Genomic DNA, 16732 nt, shown 5'->3' with positions numbered 1-16732 from the left:
GCGGAGTCAAGCCCGGGGTCGTCACATGTGGTTGCCGCAAGCCCGCCGGATGCTCCTTCGTCGAATCCGCCGGCCGCACTGTTCTCAAGCCCACCGGCCGTTCCTCACTCTAGCCCGCTGGCCTCCGCTCACTCAAGCCCGCAGTGTGTGACGCTGTGTGACGTATTTTATAGAGGACTGTTTCCTGAACCTGCAGAGTTGAGATATTCAGCCAATCACAACGCACTGGATAGCTAGCCAATCAGCGTACACCTCACTTTTCAGAAAGATGAGCTTTGTAAAAATCGACACGTTTCAGAAAGGCGGGGCATAGAGGAGCAACAATAATGTACATTATGTGGAAAATAATGTGTTTTTTGAACCTTAAACCGCATAAACACATTGCATTACACCAAATACACAACATAATGTTCTTTTTAGCAACTTCATATGACCCCCTTTAAAACAAATCCCAAACCGTTTCACATTAAGGTGAACAACAAACATTAGCATATCTCGCCTTATGTCTTTTCGCGTTGAAAATGCTAATTAATTCTTTTGCCACTAGATGCCGCTTTTGGAGCGGTAAAAATAGCAGTTCCCAGGTTACGGCTGTAGCCTACACAAAGCAGCACTGCGCTCACAAACGCTGCTTTATCAGGCATTACAGGCATGATGAAATAGAAATGAGAAAATTGTCTGACTAAACACCGCATATTAGCGTCACGCAAAGGAGAGGTTTGGAAAAATGAATCGTTGAGCGAATCGTTTGGGAGTCGTTGAGCAAGTAAGGTACAAATAAATGCATATTATAAGACAATGAAAGTGTTTTTTTGACCTTGCATGCATGCCAATCTGTTGTTGGGGACTCCCAAAACCAAAATATGAACCTTAGGCTACCCATAATAGGGGCACTTTAACAGGTGAGTAACTAGAACAAAGTGCCATAAACAAAGTAGTAAGACTACTTTAAAAATAGTGCAAAGAGCATAATGATTATTTTTATACTGCTAACATAAATGGAAGTAGCTGACACCGCGCTCTTACATTAAAATAAGGTGCATAGTGGGAGTTGGCGCAGTTCTCCCGGTCGCGCGCTACCGCGTGAACAGTGCCACACATGCGTCATTGCTACCAGGCTACAACTGGCTAAAGAGGGATGCTAGTAAAGGTAACCAACTTAAAGCGTTTTTTGACCGAGTTTCACTTTCTAAATCGAGACGGATTGAGTCTACTGGACTAGAACACACATTAATGTATTGAAAAACTGTCAATATGTTTCCCCCTTTACATTTCATAATTTAACAAAACACATACATGTATACAAATATGTACTACACCAATCGTGTTTGGAATTGGATCCCTTTTAAGATTAGTACTGTCATTAACTCAAAGGTACAGTTCACCAAAAATGAACTTACTGCATTTCCTCGGAGGAACACAAAAGAAGATATTTTGAAAAATGTCTGGTTCACTATGTTCCTCAAAAACATCTTTTGTGTGTGTGTGTGTGTTCAGTACAAGAAAGGAAGTCAACCATATTTGGAACAACATGAGGGTAAGTGAATGATTACAGTATTTTCATTTTGAGTATACTATCCCTTTAAAGGTGCACCCTTCATTATAATTACCCCTGTCTCCCTTGGATATTTGTTATTGGATATTTTCTCTTGTGGAATAAATTAATCAAGGAAGACTGTGAATATAGCCTTTCTACAATGACTTCAGAAACGTAAAACCTTTTGATAAAAAGGTAACGCTTTAGATTACAACCCGCAATGTAACGTTACTGCGTAAGTAAACAGAATTTACAGCGTAACTTTTTTGTAATTACAGTGTACCTATTCAGTACCTCCATGTAGGTATAAGGTAACAATATGCGAAGTTTGGGGAATAAAGGAGTAATAATGTTTTAAGCTGCATTGAACCTTGATGGTATATCATGCAAAGTTATTTGGTGATAGTGGTGTTGAGAAGCTGCTGGTGTGAAGTTGCTGAAATCGACGAATAAGCTTATAGAAATCTACTTATAAGGTAAGTAGACTCGTGAATTATAAATCATAGCAGAAACTCATGAAATTACGGTATTTAACTGTAAATTTAAGTTAAAACCGTAAAACCTAAAATGTTGCTACCGTATTTTTTACGGTAAAATTCCGGCAACCACAGCTGCCGTTTTTTTACCGTAAATTTTACGGATTTTTTTTTACAGTGTATACTTACATAGTTCTTTGCGGGTTGTAATCTAAAGCGTTACCGATAAAAAAAAACAAAAAAAACATTTTGATTGCATCTCGAAGGAGTGGGCATATAGTAAATCTTACCGGTGGGTATATGGGTGGTTGGACTTGTTTGTCCAAGGAGCTGTTTGAGGAGGATTTTCCCATATTGCACTGGGAGGAGATGGCTGCAAGTGCCTCAGGGAGGTCATCTTCATCACTATGGTTACTATAGGACAAATAAAATATATCAAGAGAGGCCATATTGTTACTTAAATCTAAAAGGCTCCAGAAGATAAACACTGTCGTCCGCCTATTGACTCACAAGCTAAACTGTCTAACGAGGCGTTTGCGTCGATCCACTCTGGGCTTCTCTATGTTCAGACTGCTTGAGCCTGAATCCTGTGAGGAGCTGGGATACCTGAGATAGGAGTCTGAAGTCAGTGAATATAATACATGGAGACAAAGATGCTTGATGCTTGAAAACCATTTGAGACATGTACCAACTTCCAGAGTTCCAACTCACCTGTCAGTTTGGTCTCCACTTGAAGAGTTCCCCTTTGAGGTTCCACTATCACTTTGGGTGGCGCGCTACAGTAGGAGAGAGCAGAGCACAAGCTATGCATCATCTCACTGCTACTGTCACATGCCCTCATTCTGTAACCTCAATATTTGTGCTTTATAAACTGTTATAATTATCCTGTGTATAGTTATACAGTATTTGACATTTTTCCAAAATCCAGCTAAAAAGGTAGGTGGCTTTATGTAGTTCCTAGCTGGTCTTTAAGTTATACACCTTTAAAAATAAAGGCTCTCTATTGGCATCTATGGTTCCATGAAGAAACTTTAACGTCCATGGAAACTCTCCATTGCACAAAAGGTTCTTTACAGTGCAAAAAGTGAAGTGAAGTGAAGTGAAGTGACGTGACATGTGGCCAAGTATGGTGACCCATACTAGGAATTAGTGCTCTGCATTTATCCCATCCAAAGTGCACACACACAGCAGTGAACACACACACCGTGAACACACACCCGGAGCAGTCCTTTAGACTAATAAAATCCTTTAGACTAATAAAATGTTCTTCACACTAAAAAATGGTTCTTTTGTAAACTGTTCACTTAAAGGTTCTTTGAAAAATCAACCCAAAAAATTGTTTTTCTATGGCATCAGTGCAAAAAAATCCCATTGGAACCTTTATTTTGGTTATGCCCGAGGTCAACCTGGTAGATCTTGGTCAACCTCAGGTTTCTTAGATTTGGTAAAGGAGACCTAATCAAGCTGGTTAAGCATTAAAGTCGGCATTAAATAAAAATGTACCTACCTATCTCTGTTTACCTATTTTATCTCTTTTATAAATGCATGTTATAGATATTATTGTGAACGATTCATCCATGTATGCGTTTAATTTAAAAAAATTACTTTTTTTTATTTTTATTATTACAGTCGGATGTATGATATTTGTTAGAAAAGATGTTGCTACTTTCATTTCATCGCAACTTTAAACTCTGGAATGACCTGTTTTTTCAGTCACTTTAGATGCAGATATATAAATAGATAAATTAACTTTGCATCAGCTTTTATGAACAGAGTGTCATGTTCATGCAGTCTGTCAGTGTGAGCAGTTACTTTAGAGATGTTGCTCTTGAGCTGTTCCTGTAAAACCACAGGCGAGGAAGGAAGACTTTTCTCAGAAAGTGGTTTTTCCTCTGCCTGTAGTTACAAAGGGAATTGAATTCTTATTCATATGGCATAAAACAGCCATAAAATCTTTTCTGTTTGTTCCAGGTGGCTGTGATCTCCATAACTGACCATGTCTATGTTGATGTGGAGGGCCGGCCAGGCTGCAGTTTCTGCTTCTAGCTGGTTCTTCTGTAGAGCTCGATCCAACTCATCCGGGAGCCCAGGAGACACGACCCAAGCTTCTGATATAAACAAACACATCAACATACTTATTCTGAATTTTACAAGGTAGTTACACTCAAATTTGATTGGCAGAGTGGCATTCCCAGAGTGCAGTCCAATAGACCTTAGTGAGGGTAGCAGCATATTTAATTTTTGACAGGAATGAAAACAAGGCTGTGAAGGATAGAAGTACTTCACAAGTGTTCAATTGTTTAACAACATGCAATTGTTCAGCTCATTAAATGTCTTCCCAAAAAAATTTCAGTAGACAAAAACACTATAAAGCTCTTGAAAATTGTGACTTTAGAACATGACATGTTATCTTGGACCTTTATACAGTGCATGGCATGCCATTATAAAGACTAAAGAGTCGTTCACACCAAGAAAGATTACTATAACAATAACAATTAAGTTTTAAAAGTTGTTCAAATTCTATGAGAATAGGGGTCCACACCACAGCTATAATTATAACGTAGATGAAAGATATTGGAATCACTTTAAGAAGGTTTTTTTTCCAGCTGATAAATGATAAAAACATGACAGCTAATAAGTATCTGTTGAGAAAGTGTTAAGGCCCTATCACACCAAGATTGATAACTAGTCTATAACTATATTAGCATCAACACCAATTATTATAAGTGCAAGTGCTTGTTCAATTCTGATTGGTTGTTAATGTTTGTTTTGTTTATCAGCTGGAAAAAATGTTCTGAAATGATTTCAGCTATATGCGGTGTTGTTATCCTTGTAGTTGTGCTGTGGACTTTCCTATTCTCCTAGAATTAGAACAAATATTATAACTATATCATTATACACTGAACAAAATTATAAACGCAACGCTTTTGATTACTGACTGGTTTTCGGACCCCCCTGGACCCCCCAAAACAGTAAAACTGCACATTTTAGAGTAGCCTTTTATTGTGGCCAGCCTAAGGCACACCTGTGCAATAATCATGCTGTCTAATCAGCATCTTGATATGCCACACCTGTGAGGTGGATGGATTATCTCGGCAAAGGAGAAGTGCTCACTAACACCGATTTAGACAGATTTGTGAACAATATTTGAGAGAAATAGGCCTTTTGTGTACATAGAAAAAGTCTTAGATCTTTGAGTTCAGCTCATGAAAAATGGGGGCAAAATCAAAAGTGTTGCGTTTATAATTTTGTTCAGTGTAGATGTCATACTTGGTGTGAACGCCCCTAAGAAATCTTCAGGTTTTAAAATGACAAACAGCGCTTACACTAATCAGAACATTATTGTCACTTGGTGTGGGTGCTAATATATTTGATAGAATTAGTACAATAAAACTTTATAGTTATAGTCATCGTAGGCTACTTGGTGTGAAGTTAGGCCTTTCAAGTCTGTAACACTGGGACTTTTCATTGTTTGTATGTTCACACCTGCACTAGACAGAATTTTTTTTGCCATTTTTTGACTTTAATAGTATAGGACAGTGTAGAAGTGACAGGAAGCAAAGTGGGAGAGAGCTCTCTTGGGGCAACGGGGGCGGAATTGGGAAAGGTCCTCGAGCCCGGATTCAAACTCGGGTCACCCGTAGCGCAACTATATGTCAGCTGCCCACAAGGCTATCTGCGCCAACAAGACAGAATTTTTTTAGTGACCCCCATCTGCAGGTTAAATCGATACGCCTACAGGTGGCAACAAGTGAACGAGTCACTAAATAATTTACTTAACCGACTCGACTTGTCCAAACACACGAATCACTAGTGTGGGTTGTTCAGAGACGCGTGCAACCATGTATTCTGCATTGGCGGAGCAAAAATAGACAAAATATCAAACAATATGTCTTTAAAATGCAAGAAAATCAATATAATCTCTTGATTATTTAACATTTTGCAAAAAACTGCACCCATGTCAAGTCAAGTAGCTATAGTCAGACTCGGGACTCACTAGGTTTAGCTGTTGTGAGGCACAATGCTTCCTGTTTTTCGTATCCATGGCGATGGTAGCAGCAATGGATCTTTCCAGAAAGAGGAGCTTCATTCTCTTCCACACTAAACCTCCGGGTGTCTGCAGTGCTCAAAGGGAAACTATAAAACAATGCACAACAATGACACAGTGTACAATGGTACATATGACAGCTCCACATTATTTTTGGTCTGTATGACGTAAAGATTCAGAGAACAAGAGGCTCTCAACTTAATTCATACATGTCGACACACCCACCCACACATGCAACAGAATGGCATATGTCATCTTTATTGATCCTACTGTATACATTGACACTAACACAATTAGCACCAGCATAAGACCAATGCAAACCTGAACTGGTACTTATATATTGATTTATTTCCAAGTAGTTATGAATAACCATGGTAAAATGACATGCAGAAACATGCACACACAGCTTTCTAATATAATAACAGAGTGCTTATGAAAGTAATTTCAGTGGATGGACCAAAAACAACAACTGTTTATGCAAATGGTGTTATTAAACAGAAAATGGAACGGTGCAAATGTTAATACAAAAATGAGAAGCAAATGTCAAGGGTTTACATAATCAATAAAACTGAGTCGATTAGTGTAAACAACACATTTATTAAGGCAGGTCTCATTGCAGCAGTCCGTAATCATTAAAAGCCCCTGTCCCTTGCTGATTGAACAGATTTCGATGGCCGAACACAAAGGTTTCTAACTTAACACTTTAGCAAATACGTAATGATCATTAGCACATATAGAACAGCTGTCACGTGTACTTTCAAGGTGAATTTAAATTAAGTAAAGCAGGGTTTGTAAACAGTGAGGTGCTTGGCATGATATTATATAAGTGATTTGCACTTAAAAGTAAACTTTTAGACATAATATGCACAAATCTATTAACTAAAATGATAAAATATGCTATAATCTAGAACAACGGTGCTCAGTCTGGCTTTTGGAGGTGCTTGCACACTTGTCCATAATTCTTAACAGCTTGGTGAGATGGATCTGATGTGTTAAGAGTAGTGTTGGAACTAAACTGAGCAACCTTGCTATAGAATATAAAACCACAACAGCAGCAGTTACATATCCTGGCATCGTCTTTCAGGTAATTTGCTAGTTCTAAATTTGATCGTGAATCATGTAAAACTCTAAAAGCTATAAACATGCAGATTGTCAAGAGTCCGACATCAAGGTCTGCATATGCTGAATATGTTTTTGTCATTTCAGGATGCATTCGGTCTGTTGAGACATGTCACATGATGGATGATCACAAGCAACGGATGAGACTCCTGCAGGTGTGATGATGCAGATGGATGACACACTCTGACTGGATGAGAGCATTCAGCGGTCTCTTTTACTAAGGTGAGTGGCTCATCCAAACACTCTTTCACAGCGCAGTCATAAGTTTGTCTCTGTGCACGATTGACACACTCCTGCCACTGCGCTCAACCAAACCCCTCTCACCAAACCCACCACTGCTCACAGGGGGTCTTTCCACATTGGAGGGTCTAAATCAGACACATATGCACATGCAGGTGAAACACAGATGAGATCAGCCTACATTTCTTGATTTTTTTAACAGAAACTGGAAGATTGGCATAGGGCTGTCAAAAAAAATCGAATTTCGAATATTCATCGAATTTCGAATGCAAAAACGTTTCGAATTTTAGGTGTGCGTTAAGCAGGCAGCCTTATCAGCGGCGCACGAGATGTGATGACGATGTGTCACTGCATTATAATGTTTTTGTTAGCCTATCCAGTTGAAGCCACGCTGCTGCGTTGTTAATTTCAAATATTGCGGGAAAAGAGAACATCAATGCGGAGAAGATCTTGTTTACGTCAAAACTGAAACCAAGCCGTTCACACAGAACGCATATTTTGCGAAATTTTCTAGAGCGACATCTATCACCGTTGCACTCTCGTCTCGCACAAAAGAGCCGCAGAAAGCCATGCAAAATTAATGCAAGTTCAACTTTCAAAAAACATATCTCGAGACTTTATGGCGGGTTTTTTCCCCATCCCACTGCAACTTGTGTTTTTAAATGAAAAATATTCTCTGTGTGATTGGCTTTCAGCCCTTTGTATTAAACTATACATACATACATGATGCTGTTTTGTTTATAGTAGTTTAAGCAACTTAATAATAATTGGTTTATAAACATTATTTTAAACATTATGCACTTTTTTCCACAGATAGTCATGTTATCTTATGCTTTGAATAAACGTGCATTAGTAATATTTTGCTCGATGCACCCTCTTGTGGCCTCAGGAGAGAAGCCAAAAGCTTTTCTTCACCCTAACTGAAATGATGCATTTTAAATTCAAATATAATTTAGAATTAGAATAGAATTTAGTTTTTCAGCCATTTTGACAGCCCTAGATTGGCATAGGTTTTATGTTCCAGTTTCGGTAGATAAAAATGTATACCTGTGTGGTGGCGGAACGTGTCCCAGTTCCATAGTCTGTACGTATAGGGGAGGGGTTAAACTAGACGGATGTGATCTTTGCCAGGGTTCCTGTGCAATTGGAATGTTGTGCTTATACTGGAGGGAAGCAGAAAAAATATGATTCATATGAGTGAAGTCTCTTGCTAGTTACTTCAGCATTAAGAACTTAGTCAGCTAAATATCAATCTATGTAAAAAAATCTCATCATGCTTTGCTCATAAGAATTGTTTTTTCAGAATGTTATTTGGAGATTAAAATAAGGTTTTCTATAGAACCCCTAAAGGGACATGATGATTGGGAAAAAATTGTGATTGGAGGAAAAATGTTATTTAAACAAAGTATTGTGAGGAGCGTTATCTTGCAAAACTTTTGCTTTCTCTTGAAAAACCCTTAACGTTTCCCAGAGAAACTTTGCATTTGCTTGCAAATTTTTGTGATAATTTTTTTGTTAAAAACTATACATTTGTGAGATAACGCAAAGTTTCTTGAGGGAAGTCGATACTAAAAGCACTGAAATATAACTTTTTCTTTCATCTCATAGTTTTAAATTTTTTTGCAAAGGGCCCCCAAATATGATGTTTGCCTTGTGAAGGAGCCAAAAAAAATCTCGCTAAAATATAATATTCCAGCACATTTCACAAGAAATATTTCACAAGAAATACAGAAAATTTTGACTTACAATCAACATTTACTACTGTTACACTGTCTATAAAATAAAACAATCAATTTCCAACCTGTCTTTTACAAAACAGAATGAAACCGTAAAATTTTTTTTTTTTTAAACATATTCAATTAATATTTAGGCAGCCCTAAAACAATTTACAAAATAAAAATGGCATTTGGACACCAGTCAAAAAAAAAAATCCCTGATGTAGCTACTAAATCCTCATATGTATTTCTTCCTAAAATAATCATATAAAGTATGAAGGATATTGAAAGAGTACCGGTGTTAAGCTTGGCTCAGGGCTGGTCTGTGCACTACAGAATGGAGAGAGAATCTTTCATTACTCAGTCACAACCAGTACAAATAGAATAATTTTTCATTACACAAGCACAACAAAAATAATTAAATAAGCATATTTTTATATCAGAGTGCTCATAATTGTGTTTGTGTGGCTTTACCTTAGATGTGGATGTTTTGCTGGAGTTATGGCTGTGGAAGACAAAAGCAATCATATAAACATGACATATGTGATGTGGCACTTGTGTTAAAGCAGCATTTAAAGGCTTTAGGGTCAGATGCGGGGCAGACACAGAGATTAAGCATGTCAGAAATGCATTAGGTTGATTATTGAAAGGAGATATGGCATACGGCACACAGACCTACCCTTGACCATAGACTGAGCTCGTGATGGATATCTTTTACTTGGTCTTCTCTCAAAAGTGCTTGCTCTCCTGACTTTACCACTATGTGTGGCCTGATATTCAGTCCTTCCACTGTAAACACAAACAATATTATACTTAAAAAAAGGCGACAGTGTAAATATGTTGCCAGAATAGGTGTACGTGTGTATGTACCTGAATCTGAACTGTGAGCCGAGGCGTGTGAAGTCACTGCGGCTTCTGTTGTTGTGGGTTGGCTGTCTGAGCCGGAAGAAGGCGTGACTCTGGACTGCACACTTCCATAAGTGCTTACACTCCCGAGAACTCGAAAGCTGAAACACAAATGTGTGCTCCTGCTCTCGGCCCTGCACCCACAAATATACAGGCTCTTAAGTTTCAAAGCACTTCAAAATATAGAGCACAGGGTTTTTTGAATGTTTTACTATTGGATTTTAATATTACAATTAATTTATATGAATTATGAATGAATGATTTAAAGGGTTAGTTCACCCAAAAATGAAAATTAGCCTATGATTTACTCACCCTCAAGGCATCCTAGGTGTATATGACTTAATTCTTTCAGAAGAATCTAATCGGAGTTATTCCAACCTTTATAATGGCAGTGGGCGGGTGTTTTTGTTTAACAGTCCAAAAGAAGTCCAAAAAAGTGCATTCATCCATAATAAAAAGTGCCTCATATAAATGAATTTTAATATTAAAACCGGGGGGTGAATAAAGGCCTCCTGTAGCCAATCGATGTATTTGTAAGAAAAATATCCATATTTAAAATCAAAATCAAAATCCTCCAACATTTTTCTTTACAAATCCTCGTCTTGTACTTCTAATTCGTGACCGGTGTTTTGTTTTGCTCACTCCTCTACTCCTATGTCATCCGCTCGGAGCAACTTGCACGTATGACAGTTAGCACAAGCTAGAGAAAACTGTTTTTAATATTTTGAATATGGATATTTTTCTTACAGAAATGCATCGATTCGCTACAGGAGGCCTTTATTCACCCCCCAGAGCTGTTTGACGCACTTTTTATTATGGATGGATGCGCTTTATTGGACTTCTTTTGGACTGTTGAACAAAAACACCCACCTACCGCCATTATAAAGCTTAGAAGAGCCAGGACAATTTTTTATATAACTCCGATTGGATTCATCTGAAAAAAGAAAGTCATACACCTAGGATGCCTTGAGTGGGAGTAAATCATGGGCTAATTTTCATTTTTGGGTGAACTAACGCTTTAAAAATTATTTGTGAAAAAATAAGTAAAATATGAAGTCAGCATGAACGAAGCCATAGTTCAGCAAAATACTTAATTGTTTCTCCTACATTCAAATGTATTAAGCAAAATTAAAATGTATTGTACAAGTATGACATCACAGCAATAGTGATTATTTTAACAGCTTATCAACCAAGGCTTAAGGCCCCTGGTATAGAGGAACGTCTACAATGTGAGCACAGATAAACGAGTGCAATTTTGTGTATGTAAAACTTACCTTCTCATCATCCTCCACAACTACTAATGTCAGTCGGTTCTTCCTGAAGTCAAGACGGGTTATTTTAGGCCTAAATGGAAACATTTACGTAAAGTATGTTGAGATGGAAAATATCAGCCATGATGACTGAAGAGTCAAAGGTCAGCTACTGGTCAGAACAACAAGAGTGTATCTGTGAATCTCACCAAAAGAAGAGACCAATTTTGCTGGATCCCTCAAAAACAAGGATTCTGGTTGGTGTGAGTCCCAGAGCATATTCTCCTCCATCCCGTCCCTGTACGTGAGTATAGAGCATTTTACACAGCAGTCTCACACTATCTCACAAGTATATTACACAGGTTTTACTTAACAGGTACAATACACTCCTGTTCAAAGGTTTGGGGTGAGTATGATTTTTTAAAATGTTTTTGACAATGCTTTTATGCTCATTTATTGTAGAAGACTGCATTTATTTAATCAAAAATACAGTAAAAATGTTGTGAAAATATTACAATTTAAAACAACTTTTCTATTTTAATATATTTTACAATATAAATTTTAATGATTATATCTGTTAAAAACAGTTGTGCTGCTTAATATTGGGTGGAAATCATGATACATTTTTGCAGGAATCTTTGATGAATAGAATTTATTGGAAATAGAAATATTTTTAACATCAACTGTCACTTTTGATCAATTTAATGCATCCATGCTGAATAAAAGTATTACTTTCTTTCATTTTTTCTTTCCCAAAACATTTAAATGGTAATGTACCTCTCTCCTGATATCACAGGTACTTTTAAGAGCTGAGACATTACATTGATGGATGAACAGGTGGATAATATTACTTCTGAAAATATTAAAAAGATAATATAAAAGATCAATTCAGCTGCTGTAGTGGTATATTGCTGTTGTGAAGGAACAAATGCAGCTTTTTTAACTGCATCTTTTTATCAACATTTCAACCACTTATTACATAAACATAACCAAACCAACCAACAGACAATGCCCATCTTTTACAATTCTAATGAAAAAGAAAAGCAAGAAAGAGGGAAAAAAAGTGCATTATAACATACCAAATCAAAATATTACTTAAAGAAACATCAATAAAATCCAGGTATGGAGTACAAACTTGAGGAAAAGCTACAGTGGACATACGAGTAACACGTTAGAAATTCCTAGGGAATCATTTCCCTAATAATCTTGTGCCATCCTTTCAAAGATGAGGGTTTGTCACTGATACAGGTTAACAGTATATTTTTTTCTGGTAGCAAAGGCTAGAATGTCAAATAGATGTTTGGGAGACATAGAATCATAAACAAGGGGTCCCACTGTAGCTCAAGTCCAAACATACTTCTCATACATGCAACAACTTTTGACCAATAAGCTCTAATTACAGAACAGTTCCATAATAAATGGGTGTAATCTCCCACTTCTACCTTACATTTAACACATAATGGGGAATTGCTTGAGTCAAACTTGCTTCTAAGCGGTGTGATGTGCAATTTATGCACAATCCTGAGCTGAATAGCTTTGGCCCTATTGAAAATAGAGATCTTATTTGCCTGACTCCAGACCTGTTCCCATTCCTCCTCTGTGATGGTCTGTTGAAGCTCCCCTTCCCATAATCTTCTAAGGTCCTGGGTGTTCACCACTTTGTATGAGCAAAGGGCATTATGAAAGTGGGTACTCTCCAAAATGGAGGAAGTCGGTAACTCCGGGAGAAGAATTGTTGAATAAGTTATGTTATTATTGTTTTCTTTGTGCACAAAAAGTATTCTCGTAGCTTCGTAAAAATACGGTTGAACCCCTGATGTCACATGGACTATTTTACAGATGTCCTTGCTACATTTCTGTGCATTGATCGTGGTAATATCCTTGCTGTCTATGGAGGGTCAGAGAGCTCTCAGATCCCATCAAAAATACCTTAATTGGTGTTCTGAAGATGAACGAAGGTCTTACAGGTTTGGAACAACATGAGGGTGAGTAATTAATGACAGAATTTTCATTTTTGGGTGAACTATCCCTTTAATTACCTTCAGATAACAGATTTTGAAGAGGGCAAGGTAACTGTTAAGCCTCTAAATCAAGCCAAATAGATTTAGGTCCTTTTGACCCATTTGGCTATGAATCGGAGCGGACAGGCCAACTGGTATTTTCTGACATTAGGCACATCGCAGCCCCCCAAAGAACCGGAAAGTTGCAATTTTGAAAATTTAGTCTTGGCTTCCGCTTTTTCCATATAAATGAGCTAAACCATTCTGTTATTCTCTTATTCTGCAATAAGATTGATATCATCTGTAGAGTATAAAGAAGCCAGGGCATTATATTCATCTTAACTACAGCAATCCTCCCAAGCCAGGAAAGAGGAAGATCTGACCATCTAATTAAATCGTCACACAAATGCAGCTTTTAAGTAGGTATAATACTGATATAAAATGATGTAATGGAGGTATTATATGGTCTAATATTGTCTTTGTAAAGTACAGTATTATTATAGAGCTCTTATGGAGATAATTCTCCTATTGTGAAGGTACAACAGGGTGAAGATGAAAAAAAATAAATGAAACCAAGAATTTGAATACACTCTTAGAACTGCAATCCTTGAAATTCAAGTACTGGAAGGATGTAAATTAACTAAAGGGAGTGATCTCACCTTCACAAAGTGCATGTCTACTCCATACATCTCCAGCCACTTGCACTTATTCAGGAAATTCAGCTCAGCTTGAGAAGGACTCATTCCCCTGTAGAGAGACGTACTGGTGAACATTCAAACTCATGAGCAGTAATGAACACCATAACTCATCGTTCAACTCTGTCCAGTGCCCTGTCATTTCATGGCCAGACTACAGCAACTCCCTCTTGTACAGCCTGACAGCATTTACCATATGTCCTATCAAGTGCATCCAAAGTTTTGCTGCACTTGTTGTCATCCTCCGGAAATCCTCTCACATTATACCTCTGCTCTGTGCTCAAATCGCTACATTGGCTGACAGAATCTGCAAGAATTCAATTCAAGCCATTATTTTTTGTCTTGCACTGAATATTTTCAACCCCCAAGTCTGTAAAGTTTTAAAATTTCTCATTTCATTTCCAAGATCAACAAACAATCCAGACCCATTTAAACAAATGCAACAGCTAATCTGTAGGGAATGGTCTGCAGCTAAACACGTACTTGTACAAGTAGCACACTGACTTTGATGATTGCTCTTAAAACAGGGTCAAATGCAGAGCTGAGGATTTAATTAAAACCACAGGGAGACCGAGTTTTCAGTTCAAGTTAAATGCATGTAAACAGTTCAAGTGTGATTATCACTAGCAAATGAAAGTGTCCAAATCTAATTAAGTGAGACCAAATCTGACACTTCAATCATTCTAAGGATTCAATGCTTTTATATCAGATTTACTATCAGCTTGCGCCAGCGCAAACCCTCATTTGGCATTAAACACTACTGTCAGGATTTACTAAAGACACACAGTGGGAAATTAGCGCTGAAAAGGCGTGGACAGTTATTTTTGCGACTCACCCTATTGAATATGCATTTGTAGGAGTTTCCCTTTCGATCGTTAAATTTATGGGAGGAGAGTATTTAAATGAATCATGCAACGCGATTTACTAAGATTTGCGCTCGTCTATTCACTGTTATTTGCGGCATTATTTAATACCCCAAAAAAGCAGGCGGTAATTTGTGCAGCTCTTGGTAGATTGCGTTGGTCATTATGAAAATGAGATGTTGCGTCGGTGTTCTTTAATGTGCACCTTGTCAGTAAATCACCTGCAGAATTTTCCCCTCCCATCGGCGCTTTTATGCAATTGCACTGTAACGCTAATTTGCCATGTTTAGTAAATCTGGTCCCAAATGTGTTCTAATTGGCTATGATTAGTCAAGTTGCATAGTATGTCAACTTGTATTTCAGGACATACAGTACTGTTAGCTGCCAAACTGTATAGTACACTCCAAAAAATGCAGGTTCTTTATTGGCATCAATGCGTTTAACATCAGTGGAAACTTTCCATTGCACAAACGGTTCTATATAATGGAAAATTTTCTTCAGATTATTAAAGGGGTCATATGATGCTTTTTTAAAGATCTCTTTGGTTTTGAGACTTTAGTCTTTGCAACTTCAGGGATCTTATCTATGCACAATCAGCTTGTAACACTCCAAAGAGAAAGGAAAACTTGAAATCGCATCATATGACCCCTTTAAAATATTCTAAGCACTAGGAACAAAAATAGTTCACGGTTCTTTAGGGAAACCAAAAAAGCATTGTTACAAAAGCCCCCTTTTGAAATCTTTATTTTTAAGATTGGGAATAAGAAATACCTGCACTCAGCCCATTTGCGGTAGATGTCTGCCTCCATTATCTCTGTCTGTTTGGGTGAAAAGCGAAACTCTGATACCAACGCTATAGAGTGTTCTAATGGATCACAATCCCCAAGTTCACCTATTAACACGTGAAATAGAAAGGAAATAGAATGCAAATGGAAATGAAAAGGCAAAAATCTGCTGTAAATATGCAAATACATAAAAAAAAAGTCCAAACTGCCCATAAAACACACAGAACTCACTTTGTAAGCAATAAGCCCCGAGCTCCACAGCCACATCATATGGACATTTTAACCTGCTCAGGGAAGGAGGAGAGACTTAATGACCCTTAAAACAGCCAGTAAATGTGTTTGTGGCATACAAAAGGCAACTTTCAAAGCATTCAACAATGTAGTTATCAAGCAATGGTCAAAATCCCCTTTTGTAAAATGTGAGATGACGAGACCCCGTGTTTATGTAAGAAAGTGTGTGCCCCCTGTGTGGGAAAGTGTGTCGGAGCGTATCTGTGCTCTTAAATTAGAAGCTGTGTGTTGGTTCTCATTGGAGTTTCTTTTATTAAAAAGGAGCAGAGCAGCACCCAGGAGACCAGACCCAGATTATACACACTGAAACAGAGCTTTTATTGGACCCCGGTAGAAACCCTGCCTCACTGTGTGTGCACGTAACAGAGGGAGGGTCAGAGGTGTGACACAGGGCAAAAAGGAGGATATGAAAGGCTCTCTTTTTCCACTGCGTGTGCATGTTTGTGTGTGTCTGGCTGTGAGGTAAGCATAATTTCTTACTTGCCGGACAGTATGTCTTGTCTAAGCTGCAGTACGAAGAGATACCTGCAAAAAATGGTTACATAAACATAAATGTCATATCATAGTGCAAATATTTTACCGTACATACAGTGCCTTGCGAAAGTATTCATACACCTTCCTTTTTTATGTTTTGTTATGTTGCTGCCTTATGTTAAACTATGCGTTTTTGTAAGATAAATATCAATATTTCAAACGTAATAAACACTTTTTTCTCACTTGCATGCATGCAGACAGATGACGTAAGACGTATGCGCAGCGTGCGCACCTCTGAGAAATGCAGGAGCAAAGGAAGCAAAGTTTCCTTAC

The 16732-nt window shown here is 37.8% G+C and overlaps 1 protein-coding gene across 2 annotated transcripts in view; it reads right to left on the bottom strand.

Annotated features, from left to right (window-relative positions):
* The window catches only part of epb41l4b (erythrocyte membrane protein band 4.1 like 4B), a 42816-nt gene that overhangs the window by 2683 nt on the left and 23401 nt on the right, over window positions 1-16732 (bottom strand). The window contains exons 5-21 of one of the 2 annotated variants that reach the window (XM_016485270.1): window positions 16406-16450; window positions 15866-15918; window positions 15621-15741; window positions 13951-14038; window positions 11501-11589; window positions 11316-11385; window positions 10006-10175; window positions 9815-9924; window positions 9610-9640; window positions 9432-9465; window positions 8468-8583; window positions 6011-6150; window positions 4009-4121; window positions 3826-3909; window positions 2725-2789; window positions 2524-2619; window positions 2304-2427 (exon numbers count right to left, since the gene is read on the bottom strand). In XM_016485270.1, the coding sequence (XP_016340756.1) occupies window positions 2304-2427; window positions 2524-2619; window positions 2725-2789; window positions 3826-3909; window positions 4009-4121; window positions 6011-6150; window positions 8468-8583; window positions 9432-9465; window positions 9610-9640; window positions 9815-9924; window positions 10006-10175; window positions 11316-11385; window positions 11501-11589; window positions 13951-14038; window positions 15621-15741; window positions 15866-15918; window positions 16406-16450 (1549 nt within the window). The remainder of the gene's footprint in view (window positions 1-2303; window positions 2428-2523; window positions 2620-2724; window positions 2790-3825; window positions 3910-4008; window positions 4122-6010; window positions 6151-8467; window positions 8584-9431; window positions 9466-9609; window positions 9641-9814; window positions 9925-10005; window positions 10176-11315; window positions 11386-11500; window positions 11590-13950; window positions 14039-15620; window positions 15742-15865; window positions 15919-16405; window positions 16451-16732) is intronic. The other variant, XM_016485271.1, reaches the window with a different exon arrangement.

Source organism: Sinocyclocheilus anshuiensis, unplaced genomic scaffold, assembly GCF_001515605.1.
Source record: "Sinocyclocheilus anshuiensis isolate Anshui unplaced genomic scaffold, SAMN03320099.WGS_v1.1 scaffold409, whole genome shotgun sequence".
NCBI classification, from domain to species: domain Eukaryota; kingdom Metazoa; phylum Chordata; class Actinopteri; order Cypriniformes; family Cyprinidae; genus Sinocyclocheilus; species Sinocyclocheilus anshuiensis.
This window is presented reverse-complemented; position numbering and strand designations above follow the sequence as displayed.